Source organism: Dipodomys ordii, unplaced genomic scaffold (genome assembly GCF_000151885.1).
Source record: "Dipodomys ordii isolate 6190 unplaced genomic scaffold, Dord_2.0 Scaffold73, whole genome shotgun sequence".
Classification (NCBI taxonomy): domain Eukaryota; kingdom Metazoa; phylum Chordata; class Mammalia; order Rodentia; family Heteromyidae; genus Dipodomys; species Dipodomys ordii.
The window spans coordinates 8,997,392-9,010,043 of NW_012267289.1; the positions used below are offsets into that span (position 1 = coordinate 8,997,392).

General features: G+C 40.4%; 1 protein-coding gene across 1 annotated transcript; it reads right to left on the minus strand.

Annotated features, from left to right (window-relative positions):
* Nucleotides 1-644: 644 nt before the first annotated feature.
* Cpox (coproporphyrinogen oxidase) lies at nt 645-12,652 on the minus strand (the record flags this gene model as incomplete). The annotated part of the gene is made up of 7 exons (XM_013024089.1): nt 645-1,929; nt 2,717-2,821; nt 7,476-7,694; nt 8,849-8,990; nt 10,256-10,366; nt 10,904-11,047; nt 12,241-12,652. Coding segments are annotated over 7 exons (1,221 nt in total), but the record flags the coding sequence as incomplete, so codon positions are not given.

Here is a 12,652-nt window from a genome sequence, read left to right on the forward strand (position 1 = left end):
GAATTTATCTATTCACCTGCTGATAGCCATTTATTTCTAACTTTTGGCTACTTGTGAGTAAAACTGCCATAAAAATTGTATTTCTTGTAGATAAAATAGCTAAGAATGACAGAGATGGTGTATGTTCTCTCTGATGTGTAGAAATAGATCTAAAAGACACTGGGATAGTTATGTGGGATTCTAGATACACACAGACTGAAAGAGGACATTCTTAAAGACAAAAAGGAGCAATGACTGCATGCTCCAGGATATGGAAACAAAAGATCTGTTTTTTTAAGTTTTATTTTTTGATGATTCTGTCTTCTTTATGTATGGTGTATTCAAGTGTAAATCTTTGAGTGGGTGGGGGGTATAGAATTCGAGGGGAGCTCACAGGGCATGGATGGAAGTGAACTGTACAACTTGTGGGTGGAGATGGGAGGGAGGGACTGGGAAAGAATGAGGGAACAGAAGACACTATACAAAAGGAAATGTACTCATTACCTGATTCATCTAATTGTAATCCTTGTGCACATCACCTTTAAGACAATATATTAATTTTGAAAAAATATCTAAGAATGAGGAACTATAATTTTAGTACTGAGAAATATTTCTATCTTCCTATATCAATTATCCCAATGAAGAATACAAGTATTTCTTAGATATTAGTTTACAATAAGGTTTATTAGTGGATGTGCTGTAAGATGGAGAATTCATACATTTTCTAGTCCATAAAGGTCACACATAATCCATACATTCAATGCATTCCAGAACAGTACTCGACAGTTAGGAGACATTTCCTTATAAACTTCAACATATTATGAATTTTAAAAAATACATCCATGTAACTAGATGAACAAAAAGATCATGCATTAGGAATTTTGCTATGAATTTTCTCTTAGAACAAACAGTTGTATATTCTAATTTGAAAATTAGGACAACTTCATTTCACTTTTAAAAAAAACCATAAAATGCCTATATGTCACACTAGCTAACATTTGCTTTAATTAAAGAAGGAAAATATTTCTCATTTCATCTGCCAGATGAAAAATATTATCTAAAGTCACATATTAGAATTATTCTAAGTCCAGACATCCATGTAAAAAGGTCTAGAATACAAAACTTTATCAGAATCCAGGGATATAAGCTTTTGTTTTCAAAGAGTAGAAAAATCTCCACATTAATAAACTATAACTTCACAAAAGAATCAAGCGTATACTTTAGATGTCCCTTATTTAAATAATAGTAATGTCACTTTAGAGCTAAAACTTCTGGGTAAGCACTGAATTGAAGCACACAGTCTAAAAATGTTTCAAGTCCTTCTAAATAGCTATCATTACAGAAATAAACATTTTATAAAATACTGAGGTCTGTAGAGAAAGGTACATGAAAATCACATCAAAGAGATTTCAGAAATGACAAAGTAAACTTTTACTTTTAAGATGCATTCTGAAATTATCAAGAAATCTGAACATATTCACTGAATTATGGGAGGAAAACCATACCCTATGACATAACTCTATAGCTAAAACTAAAACTTTAAGAAAAATAAGGACTTTCCTAGTACCTGTTATAATAGTTGTATTCCCTTATCATCACACCTGGAAGCTCAATGTAGAACATTACAAAATAGCCATACGAGATAATTCTAAAAGTACAAACAAGTTGCATGAGTTTTCTATCAATCAACTCTGTCAATTAGCTATCTTCCCTCTTACTGCCAGAAGACAAGATACAGCCTACAGCGTTGAGAGGGCTGGAATACTAAGGCACAAGGAACTAACAACCTAACGGCCACATAGTGGCAACAGTGCCAGCCAGGGAAGACACACACCGGGGCCCTCCAAACCACTCAGCCTGCATCAATGCACCCAGTCCTTCGGATGGCGCAGAACTTCCAGAATTTCGGCTTCCTTGGAATTTGCTGAGGGCGAGTGCATGTATTCCCACCTATGCATGTCCAAAACAGAAACCAGTAATGTAATAAAATAAAAAAGACATACAACTCTTAAATGAAAAAAAAATATCCTAAGAATAAAAGTTTCTTGCCATTTGTCTCCATTATGCCAAATATACTTTGCACTCACCAGACTTTTAAAAAAGATTGGTTGCTAAGTAGATTTCTTAGCCAGACACCAATAGCTTACACCTGTAATCCTAGCTACTGAGAAAAAGTCCACAAGACACCACTTCCAATTGATCAGGAAAAAGCAAGGCTAGAGGTATGGCTCAAGTGGCAAAGGACCAGCCACAAGCAAGCAAGCCAAGCCAGAGCATGAGGCCATGAGTTCAAACCCTGGCACAAAAAAGGTGGGGTGGGGGTAGAGGGGCGGGGAGGGGTTCAAGGCTCCTTCATAATTCTCAGGATTAACATCAATACCACAGAGCTGAAATAAACTTTTTGATATACCACTTCAGATTATCCATGGGCAGAAATTAGCTAATTCATATACATAGCTTTTCCCAGGAGACTTTTCAAAAAAGGGGTTGGGATGGTCAGCTATTCAAACACCCTCCCTCACTCCCCATACTCCTGCGTTCTTATTCACATACCACCTCACTCACTGTCACTGCTTATAAAATTCATTTTTTTTAACTAATTGACATGATTCTCCTATAAAATTATAGCAAAGTGAAAACCAAGGAGTCTTAGGGAAGACGGTATCAGTGTTAACTCTGACATTTTGTTGAGGGGTTGGATATGAACAGATAAACTAGCATGATGAGTAGCTCTTACCTCGCAGTTAGAGGTAAAGACATCAAGATGCTTTCAATCCTGGATCCTGGAGTGAAGAGGCCAAATTTTGTACCTCGATCATATACCAGATTAAATTCTACATACCTGACAGAAAGACATCACACAACATTAAAGGCCAGTAAGTAAAATCTTTCTGAAATCCATAATAATTACTTGAAGGAGTCTTTCTCCCCCACTTCCCGCCAGCTGGAACTGGTACCCAGGACACCAGCCTACTGCCTACTGAGCTTTCTCCAATTGGGCAGCATAAATAAAGGGGATTCTACTCATCAAACAATCAGATACAGAGTCAACCCTGTCACAGAGTGGTTTCAAAACAATGTTGTATTTTTCTACAAATAAACAGAATGAACTGGAACATTAAGGCATAACAACAATTAAGCAAAAGAAATGGCATCTTTTCTCAGGATAACATAGTAACTTTGGGTCCTCCCCAGAGACCCAATTTTGCAGAATTCATTTCACTATAACAGTACTACTATTAAGATAGCATAGAGATGGGCACTGGTGGCTCACGCCTGTAATCCTAGCTACTCAGAAGGCTGAGATCTGAGGATTACGAAGCAAGCCTAGGCAGGAAAGTTTGTGAGACTCTTATCTCCAATAAATTAGCTAAAAGCCATAAGTGGTAGAGCACTAGCCTTGAGCAAAAGAAGCTAAGGGACAGCACTAGGCCCTGAGTACAAGCCCCAGGACCAAAAAATAGATATAGATAGATATAGTGTAGAATTTCTGTAATGGAAGGCCATATATAGCTGCCAATAATCTGTTAGTAATGATTAATATATCCTACATAGTCTCTTTTCTTTAACTAGTAAGATTAATAAATAGCTATATAATTCATTTATCCTACAAAGTCACAGGAACCACAATAAAAGATAGTCTTTGGCAATGCAGTAGTTTTTTTTTTTTTTAAGGAAAATATCTTTGACATCAACTAAAATTTGGCTCAAATTTTCTATTAACAATCATAGAGGCAGATCTAAACTCCACCAGCTTAAACATCCCTTTCTACTCCCCAAAATAATTCGGAATAGTGACCAGGTGTGAAAAGTTGAGTAAATATCACCCTTTCAGATCACTTCCCAGAATATTCAGAAACCACTCTTGGTTTTCACTTCTTTTTCATTTATCCTACCATTTTTAAGCCCACTCATATCAAAATGCTCTCTATAATCACAAAGTATTTCGATTTTGTCTGTGTGTGCTTGTTTTTTCTTGATATAGGATTTCACTAGACAGCTCAGGTTGGCCTAGGACTCTCCTTCTCCTCCAACTTTTGAGCACTGGGTTTAGAGATGTGTGCCACCACACCCAGCTCAAGAGTATTTCTTTTTTTTTTTAAGGCACTATTATATGTAACAATGTGTCAAAGAACCTGTAAAAATGTAAATAACTGGGGCTGGGAAGGTGGCTCAGTGGTAGAGTGCTTGCCTTGCATGCATGAGGTCTTAGGTTCGATTCCTCAGCACCCCATAAGCAAAAAGAAAAAAGCCAGAAGTGGCGCTGTGGCTCAAGTGGTAGAGTGCTAGCCTTGAGTTGCAGAGCTGAGGGACAGTGCCCAGGCCCAGAATTTAGGCCCCACGACCGGATCCAAAAAAAACCAAAAAACTATAATCATGAATTCCTCCCTAGTCTCACCACTTATTTATCACTAGTGGCTTTTATGCGCTAGTGACTTTACTTCCTTGTGCCTGTCCAAAAGATAATTTAAATATAATCTTATTAACTTCTACCTAAAACTACATAAAAGAATTTCAGCTCTCAGCCACCTTTCGCGACCTGCTATAACTTTCCTGAAATATGATTTCTAGAAATGACTGTGATTCACTCCTTTGCTTAAGTATATTAAAGATCTGCCTTATGAGGAGCTCTCAAAATGCACTTCTATAGATCCTTGAATTCCTTGTTATTTGAGTGAATGATGCCTCTTTTCCTACATCAATTCCCCTAACATCCATGAGATTGCATTTAGGGCTGATACTTCTGAGTTGAGTGCGATGGCTCATGGCTGTGCTTATGTTAATAATCCTAGGAACTCAGGAAATTGAGACCTGGAGGACTGTAGTTCAAAGCTAGCCCAGGCAGAAAAATCCATGAGACTCCACCTTCAAAAGAACCAACAGAATAAAAAATAATTATAAAAGAAAAAAAGAAAACCAGTGTCAGTGGCTCACGCCAGCAATCCTAGCTACTCAGGAGGCTGAGATCTAAGGATTACAGTTCAAAGTCAGCCTAGGCAGGAAAACTCATGAGACTCTTATTTCCAATAAACCACTCAAAAAAACAGAAATGACACTATGGCTCAAGTGGTAGAACACTCACCTTGAGCTGAAGAGCTGAGGGACAGTGCCCAGGCTCAGAGTTTAAGCCACATGACCAGAAAAAAAAAATAGACTGGAGGGTGGCTCAAGTGGTAGAACACAAGCTGTCAGCAAAAAAGGTGAATGAGATGGTGAGGCCTTCAATAACAGCAGAAAGATCTGATCTTTCTGGTCCTTTCTACAAATTTCTCCTCTCTGAGGTACCTATAAATTATGAACATTCACAACCCTCTTTTGATTTCACTAATGCCTAATGCCTATGTTAATCTTGCTTCCCTTTCTTAGACAGATAACATAAAACTTAATTAAAAGCCTTTAGTTAATCCAAAGTCTTTAGTTCCTGCTCTCCTATGAAAAATGATGAGAGAAAAAATTCAAGTCTGAGAGAGAATAGTAGTAATCAAAGCAAAAGACTAGAGGATGGAAGAGAGAGAGACACACACAGACACAGAGAGAGAGAAAGAGAGAGAGAGACAGAGACTATTAAGTCAAAAGAGAACCAGAATGATCACTGGAAGGGCACAAGGGCAGAGGACAGTCGCTAGAAGATACTCACAATGGGTTATGAATGCAATCAGACAATGCTGAATCTATGAATCTCTGTTCTAAGTGTGGGGTTATCTTCTCTGAGTGTGGAGTTAGCTTTTACCCTCTCTGGGTTCAAAAATAAGAGTGCCAGAAAAAAATGTTCTGAAGAACAGTCACATGCTATGACATTGAAAATTAATCAAACGCTTCATACTTCTACCTCACTGTTCCTGCAATGGTATGCACATAACAGAACTCTCAGAATGTCTAAGAAGTTTTTAAAACTTCCTCTAATGAGTATTCATAAAATTGGCCTAGATTGCATGTGAAATTCTGTACAACATTAGAGCACTTCAGTCTCTACAGAGGTTTAAATCACCCTCTAAGGTATGTCTTTCCCTAACTGTAAACATGTTTTTGACAAGTCTGATATGTTCACCTTTGTAATCAGGGTAGTACTTAACCTCAGTGGTCCATGATAAATGTAAAGAGAAAATGCTAGCAAAGGCAATTCTGAGAAATTATGGGTAGGGGTGGTGACGGTCCAAATCTTGAATTGTTCAAGAAATTTCTAAAAATTCAATTCATTTTATTTTGCCACACAAATGGGGTTCAGATAGCAAAGGTAATTATGAACAAGGCTATATATAAGTGTTCATCCTTAGAACAATATTTAAGTTGACCTTGTCAGGCCAAAAGCTTTACTTCCTTAGTGCCCAAAGCCTAATATACATTAGACAATCTATTTTATAAACACAGGCTTGAGGTATACATACAATTAAGACAGCAGTAAGAAACTGATTTGGACCAACAAGGTGGATACTGAAGTTAATTCACAAGGTTGCAATGGCTCAGCGTGACCTGTTTATCTGCCTAACCGAGCTCATTAAGCTCGATAAACAGAGCAGGTGGCTAAGGTGATGTCATGGTAAAAAGCTGACTTCCACTGCCTTTGTGTAATGAAGACTACAAGCTCTGAAGTCATGATAATCTGGATCTGGTTCCACATCTGGAATTTTTTATTCCCTGATATGTCATCTTGAGTAGCTTACCTTTCTCAGTATATTTTATCATCTATAGTAACAATTGAACATTATACCTGCCATAAAGGTTTGCAGAGAAAACCAGATATGAAGTGCCTGACAGAGAGACTGCACATAATAGGCTTTAAACTAAGTAAACTCAATATTAAATGTCTGGTTTGGAGGGGGTGGGGAGAACTGGTTGGTCATGGGGCTTGAACTCACGGCATAGACTCTGTCCCTAAGTTTTTTCACTCTAGGCTAGCACTCTACCATTTTGAGCCACAGCTCTACTTCTGGTTTTCTGGTGGTTAATTGAGAAGTCTCATGGACTTTCTTGACTGGGCTGCCTTTGTACTGTGATCCTCAGATTGCAGTCTACTGAGTAGCTAGGAGTACAGGTATAAGCCAAAAGGGCCATGCTTGAATGTAGTTTTTTTTAATTATGTGTATTAAAACAACTTTCAGGAAAATTTTTAAGCTGAATGAACTTAAACAAATACATACATACATACATACATAAAAGCATGAGTCCAAATTAACAAAGCAACAAAAAAAGAAAACATTAAATGATCTTGACATAAGGCTATATGATATTGCTAGGAAACTAAAAGAAATCAGCTGAACTAAATCCAGCACACCCTTACTACTACAGTCTCTAATACGGCTATGAAGTTAGTACACTTTGGTATTTTTAGATTACTTCACACGATGCAACTACATTCATGCTTAATATTCATCTAGCTATGAAAAGAAATCACAGTGTAGATTGGCATGACTATGGCACTGCGTCTGCTCACTATTATTATAGCTGCCCCACGTCCCCAGGTACGCAAGGCCACAGCTGAGTCTCCTGTCACTCACCGTCCTCTTCGGAGTTGCTGCCACAGCTTCTCCTGGGGGGTGAATGAATCATCACAGTGCTTTTTCACAAGAGGAATGTAAGAAGGAACCACAGCCTGGGCACAGCTCTGCACGAAGCGAAAGACATCCTCCTGGGATGGAGAATCGAGATCATCGAAAAAGATCCCACCGATGCCCCTCCGCTCTCCACGATGGGCTATAAAGAAGTAATCGTCGCACCTGGAAAGTGCAGCAGGGTTAATCCAGTGCCCCAGGGGAAGGAAAGAGACACAAAAGTCATTGTGGACAGCCATTCAGTTCAGGGCATTCTCCTCAACTAATTCCAGTATATCTTTATATTTCATCCAACTGTAAAAAATAAAACTAGACATTGTCAGATTTTCTGTAGATATCATCCATGTAAAAAATGCTTACAGTCGGGCACCGGTGGCTCACGCCTGTAATCCTAGCTACTCAGGACGCCAAGATCTGAGGATCATGGTTCAAAGCCAGCCCGGGCAGAAAAGTCTGTGAGACTCTTATCTCAAATAAACCACTAGAAAACCGGAAGTGGTGCTGTGGCTCAAGTGGTAGAGCGCTTGCCTTGAGCTAAAGAGCTCAGGGACAGCACCCAAGCCCAGAATTCAAGCCCCACGACTAACCAAAAACAAAAAAATGCTTACACTCTTTCCTACATAGCAACCAGATAATTTAACCTTAAAGAAGGACATGGAACTTCAATAACTTCAGTAAAAAGAACAACAAAACTCAACCTGAGTACTATATAATTCATGAAACTTTGTTCCTTTCCATGAGGTAAGAGCACTGGAATAGTTCTTGTAAAAATTTCATCAACTAGGATGCACATCTGAGTTCTCTAGCCAATTCTTTATTTGCCAAAAGGCATGGGTGGCTCACATCTATAATCCCAGCTACTCATGAGACTGAGATCTGAGGATCAGATCTTGAAGCTAGCCCACCTGGGCAGGAAAGTCTGTAAGACTCTTATCTCTGTTTAACCACCAAAAAGCCAGACGTGGATCTGTGGCTCAATTAGAATGCTATCCCCAAGCAAAACATCTCAGGGACATCCAGTGCTAGCTAGCCTTGAGCCAAACATCCTCTGATTCTTAAACAAGGGTCACCTTCAGTTTTTATTCTACAATTCTAAATCAGTTGGGATCTAAAAAAGATATAATACATATAATACAGCATACATATATATTAGATATTATCTAAGTAAATAATTTATTTTGAAAACTGGCATTACTTTTCTTCTGGTGAAGTAAAGAAAGAGTTCACAAGCTGAAGGTGTCTAGTGACACACTTTCAGGACACAAAAAAGGAATGGGCTCTCCTTTGGGGGTCATGAGAAATCAAATACCTTTACCTACCATTTTTTAAATTTGGGGTAGAGATCTGAACCATGCTGGTCACAAGCCTCCTTTAGAGTTCGGTGAAAATGGACCGCATCCTCGTGGTTCAAGTAAGTTGGAGTGAGATCACATCCACCACCAAACCACCACTGCTTGTTACCTGCAAAATCAAGACACTGGATTTAACGTGACCTTAAAATGCAGTACACGACTGACAACATTGGCGAACTGAACAGAAGCTTAATTTACTAAGTATGAAATAAACAGAGTCAAAAGAACATACAACTGGATTTTGGTCTTAAGTCCAGTAAAGGTTCAGCAGGAATGATGGCATAAAAGTAGAAAGAAACGAAGTAGGAAATTAAAAACTGAGAGAGAAAAGCCAGATGCAGATGACTTACACCTGGTAATCCTAGTCAGGTGGCTGAGCTCTGAAGATGGCAATTCAAAGCCAGCCAGGGAAGGAAATTTCTCAAGACTCTTACCTCTAAAAAGCAACTTAAAAAAAAAAAAAAAGCTAGGAAGTGGCACTGTGGCTCAAGCAGTAGAGCGCTAGCCTTGAACTGAAGAGTTGAAGGACAGCACCCAGGTCCAGAGTTCAGGCCCCACAACCAGCAAAAAAAAAAGCTAGAAGTATGGCTCAAGGAGTATGGTAGCACTAGCCTTGAATAGAAAAAGGAAAAAGAAAAAGCTTAAAGACAGGGCCCAGAACCTGAGTTCAAGTTCCCAGGACAGAAAAAATAAAAAAAAAAAGTGAGAGGAAAAACCGCAAGAAAACGAGATGTTGGGCAATGAGTGATAAACTCCACATTCTCCACACAGATGGACCAGGCAGAGAATGCTGACTGAACATTACAAGCAAATAAAAGCTTAAACAGCAGCAAATTTCTGGCCCAGGAAGGTAATTTAACAAAAACACCCCAGGAACTTCTGATGCTCCACTGTTAAGAACCACTATTGCCCTTCTGTTTCCCACCAAGGATGAAAACACTTTCTGAGGGAGCAACTTACCATGTGTGAATACTATTTCACCTGTTTTCTTTGATCTATCTTTTTTCTTCTTTTGTCAAGACCAGGTACTAAATTTTTTTGATTTGGGTATTTTTCTTCTTAGTACTGGGAATCAAATCCGGAGACTTGCACATAAGAAGCCCATGTCTTTCAGACATGATGATTTATATTTGCAAAGACAACCCAAATGCCTTGCACTTTGATATTTGAATTCATTAAACTGTCCTTTGGAAATATGAGGTGTCAAAGTGGGTCAATACCATTTTTACTTCCATTGCACCTGCTTTCATACATCTCCTGGAAAGCCCCATTATGACTCTAATTACTTTTTATCAAGTTCAGGTGTGATACCTTTATAACTGTTTTGAAATTCTGATTTTGCACAATACATTCCACTACACCTGAGATGCTTACCATCAGCTTCTTCTATTTCGAAGTACCGGTAGTTGAAATGCATGGTAGGTGCATGAGGATTCTTGGGATGGATAACAGAGCTCACACCCATAGCACAAAATGGCGTTTTACCTGTTAATAAAATACCAAGTGAAGTATGTTCAATCACCTAGCTTGATGCCAAGTAGCTCTTGTGTGATTTCAGAATCTATTTCAAAAGTTGCTTTCTATTTTGTGTGTTAAAATGTAATTTACAGCTGGATGCTGGTATCTCTTGCCTGTAATCCTAGCTACTGAGGAGGCTGAGATGTGAGGATCGAAGTTTGAAGCCAACATGGGCAATAAAGGCCATGAGACTCTTAGCTCCAATTAACCACCTAAAAACCAAAGTGGAACTGTGGCTCAACGTGGTAGAGCATTAGTTTTGAGCCCAAAAACTCATGCCCCATGACTAATTATATATACAATATATACAGCATACATATTATATATAAATAACATAAATATATATTACATAAAAATATATTATATATATATAATTTCCACAAAGTAACTGCAAACATACTTATTTGCACTTAAGTGGCTTTTTCCAGAAACAACATTTATAAGCAAAAATTGAGAAGGAAGAGGTTTTTCAGGGACTACTAAATATCATTAATCTGACTTTACCATCTTTAGTCTTCACAAGTTTTCCTCTGCTTTTCATTTGCTTTGCTGCTTCCTCGGAAAGGTTTCCATGAATGACAGAGATGCTCACCCCAGCCTTCTCAAAAACACGTCCGTCTTGAAGAACACAGCTGATGCCACCACCCCCTATTCACAGAAATGGGAAAGGAAGTGGCGCTGTAGCTCAAGTGGCAGAGTGCTTGCCTTGAGCTGAAGAACTGAGGGACAGCGCTCAGGCCCAGAGTTCAAGCCCCACGACTAACAAAAAAAAAAAAAAAAAAGCCATCACAGAAGTCTGTGTGTGTGTGTGTGTTCCTATAGTAAGGCTTGAACTCAGGCTTCATGTTCTCAGAAATGGGAGAGGAGACAATAGGAGTATAAAAAACTGAAAACACCCCTAAATGAAAATTGATAGGATGTAAATTATCTTCCTCCTCTATTTCCCAAATCTTAATACATTGGTTAATTAGCTCAGTTTTATGTCATATTAGGCATAACTTAATCTCCTCATACCTGCTATAATGATGGCATTCTTATCACCTAAATCACTGGAATATTCTCCCCTTAATATATAAAGAAAAGAACCCACACCTGCTTTTTTGGGGGGGGGGGTGAGGGGAAGGAGGGGGGTGAGGGGAAGGAGGCCTTAAGCAAAAAAAGCAAGAGATATTTGTGAGGCCCTAAGTTCAAAGCCCCAATATCACACACACACACACACACACACACACACACACACACACCCCGAGGCCCTAAGTTCAAAGCCCCAATATCACACACACACACACACACACACACACACACACACACACACACCCCGCAAATAAAAAACCTGGATTACACTTAGGTATTTTACATCTGAAGGATTCTCCAACTACAGCTACCGAAAAGCCCATCCACTGTTTCTTGTGCAACAGGGAAGAGGGGAGACTGTGGAAGAGGGAGACTGAGCTCCAGTTGACACTTAGCATGAAAGCGCCGAGTCCCACATTCTATCTCCAGAGTACAAAGAACAAATGGCACCTAGAGAAGATGATGAAATGTGGGGAACGTCCACTGCGGCCTTGCAAGCTTGTTATTTGCAAATATTCCTTAATATGTCTATGAAAGTGTCATCGTGGAATTGCTAATGTTTTGGAATGGCCAGTTCTAGCCTGACCAGAAACCTTGAGTCTATACTGCAAGCACAGGACGGACGATCCTCCCAGGATCAGGCTCTTACACTGCCTCCCTTCCAAGGGAGCCTCTGTGGGTACCTTCCTGCACCCCCTCCACCCGCCGCGGGTTCTGACTCCGTTTCTGCTCCCTCTCCACCTCCCACTGGGACGGCTGGCCACCCTCACCTTCCTTCCTCTCCCATCGATCCACCGAGAAGTCGGCGACGCCGTCTACCTGTGCCAGCGCCTGGCACACCTGGGCCTGGGTCTCCAGGATCATGAGCTCCATCTTGGTCTTCATGTCGCCGGGTCTCTTCCGCAGCTCGCGCAGGTCGGTCACCGGGGGGGCCATGAAGCAGCGGCAGCGGCGGGCCAGCTCGTCCTCCCCGCCGCCGTCCTCAGCCTCCGGCCTCCCCTGCGAGGAGCCGCGCGTCCCCGAGCTCTTGGGCACCATCTCGGCCCGTCGCACATGCCCGAAGGTGGCAGCCGCCAGCCCAGTCAATCCTGCCAGGGTGGCGGCCAGCCCGGTCCCCAGCCAGGGCCCGCCCTTGGCGGAGGGGCCGTGCCCCAGCCCGCGGCTGTGCCCGGGGCTGGCGGT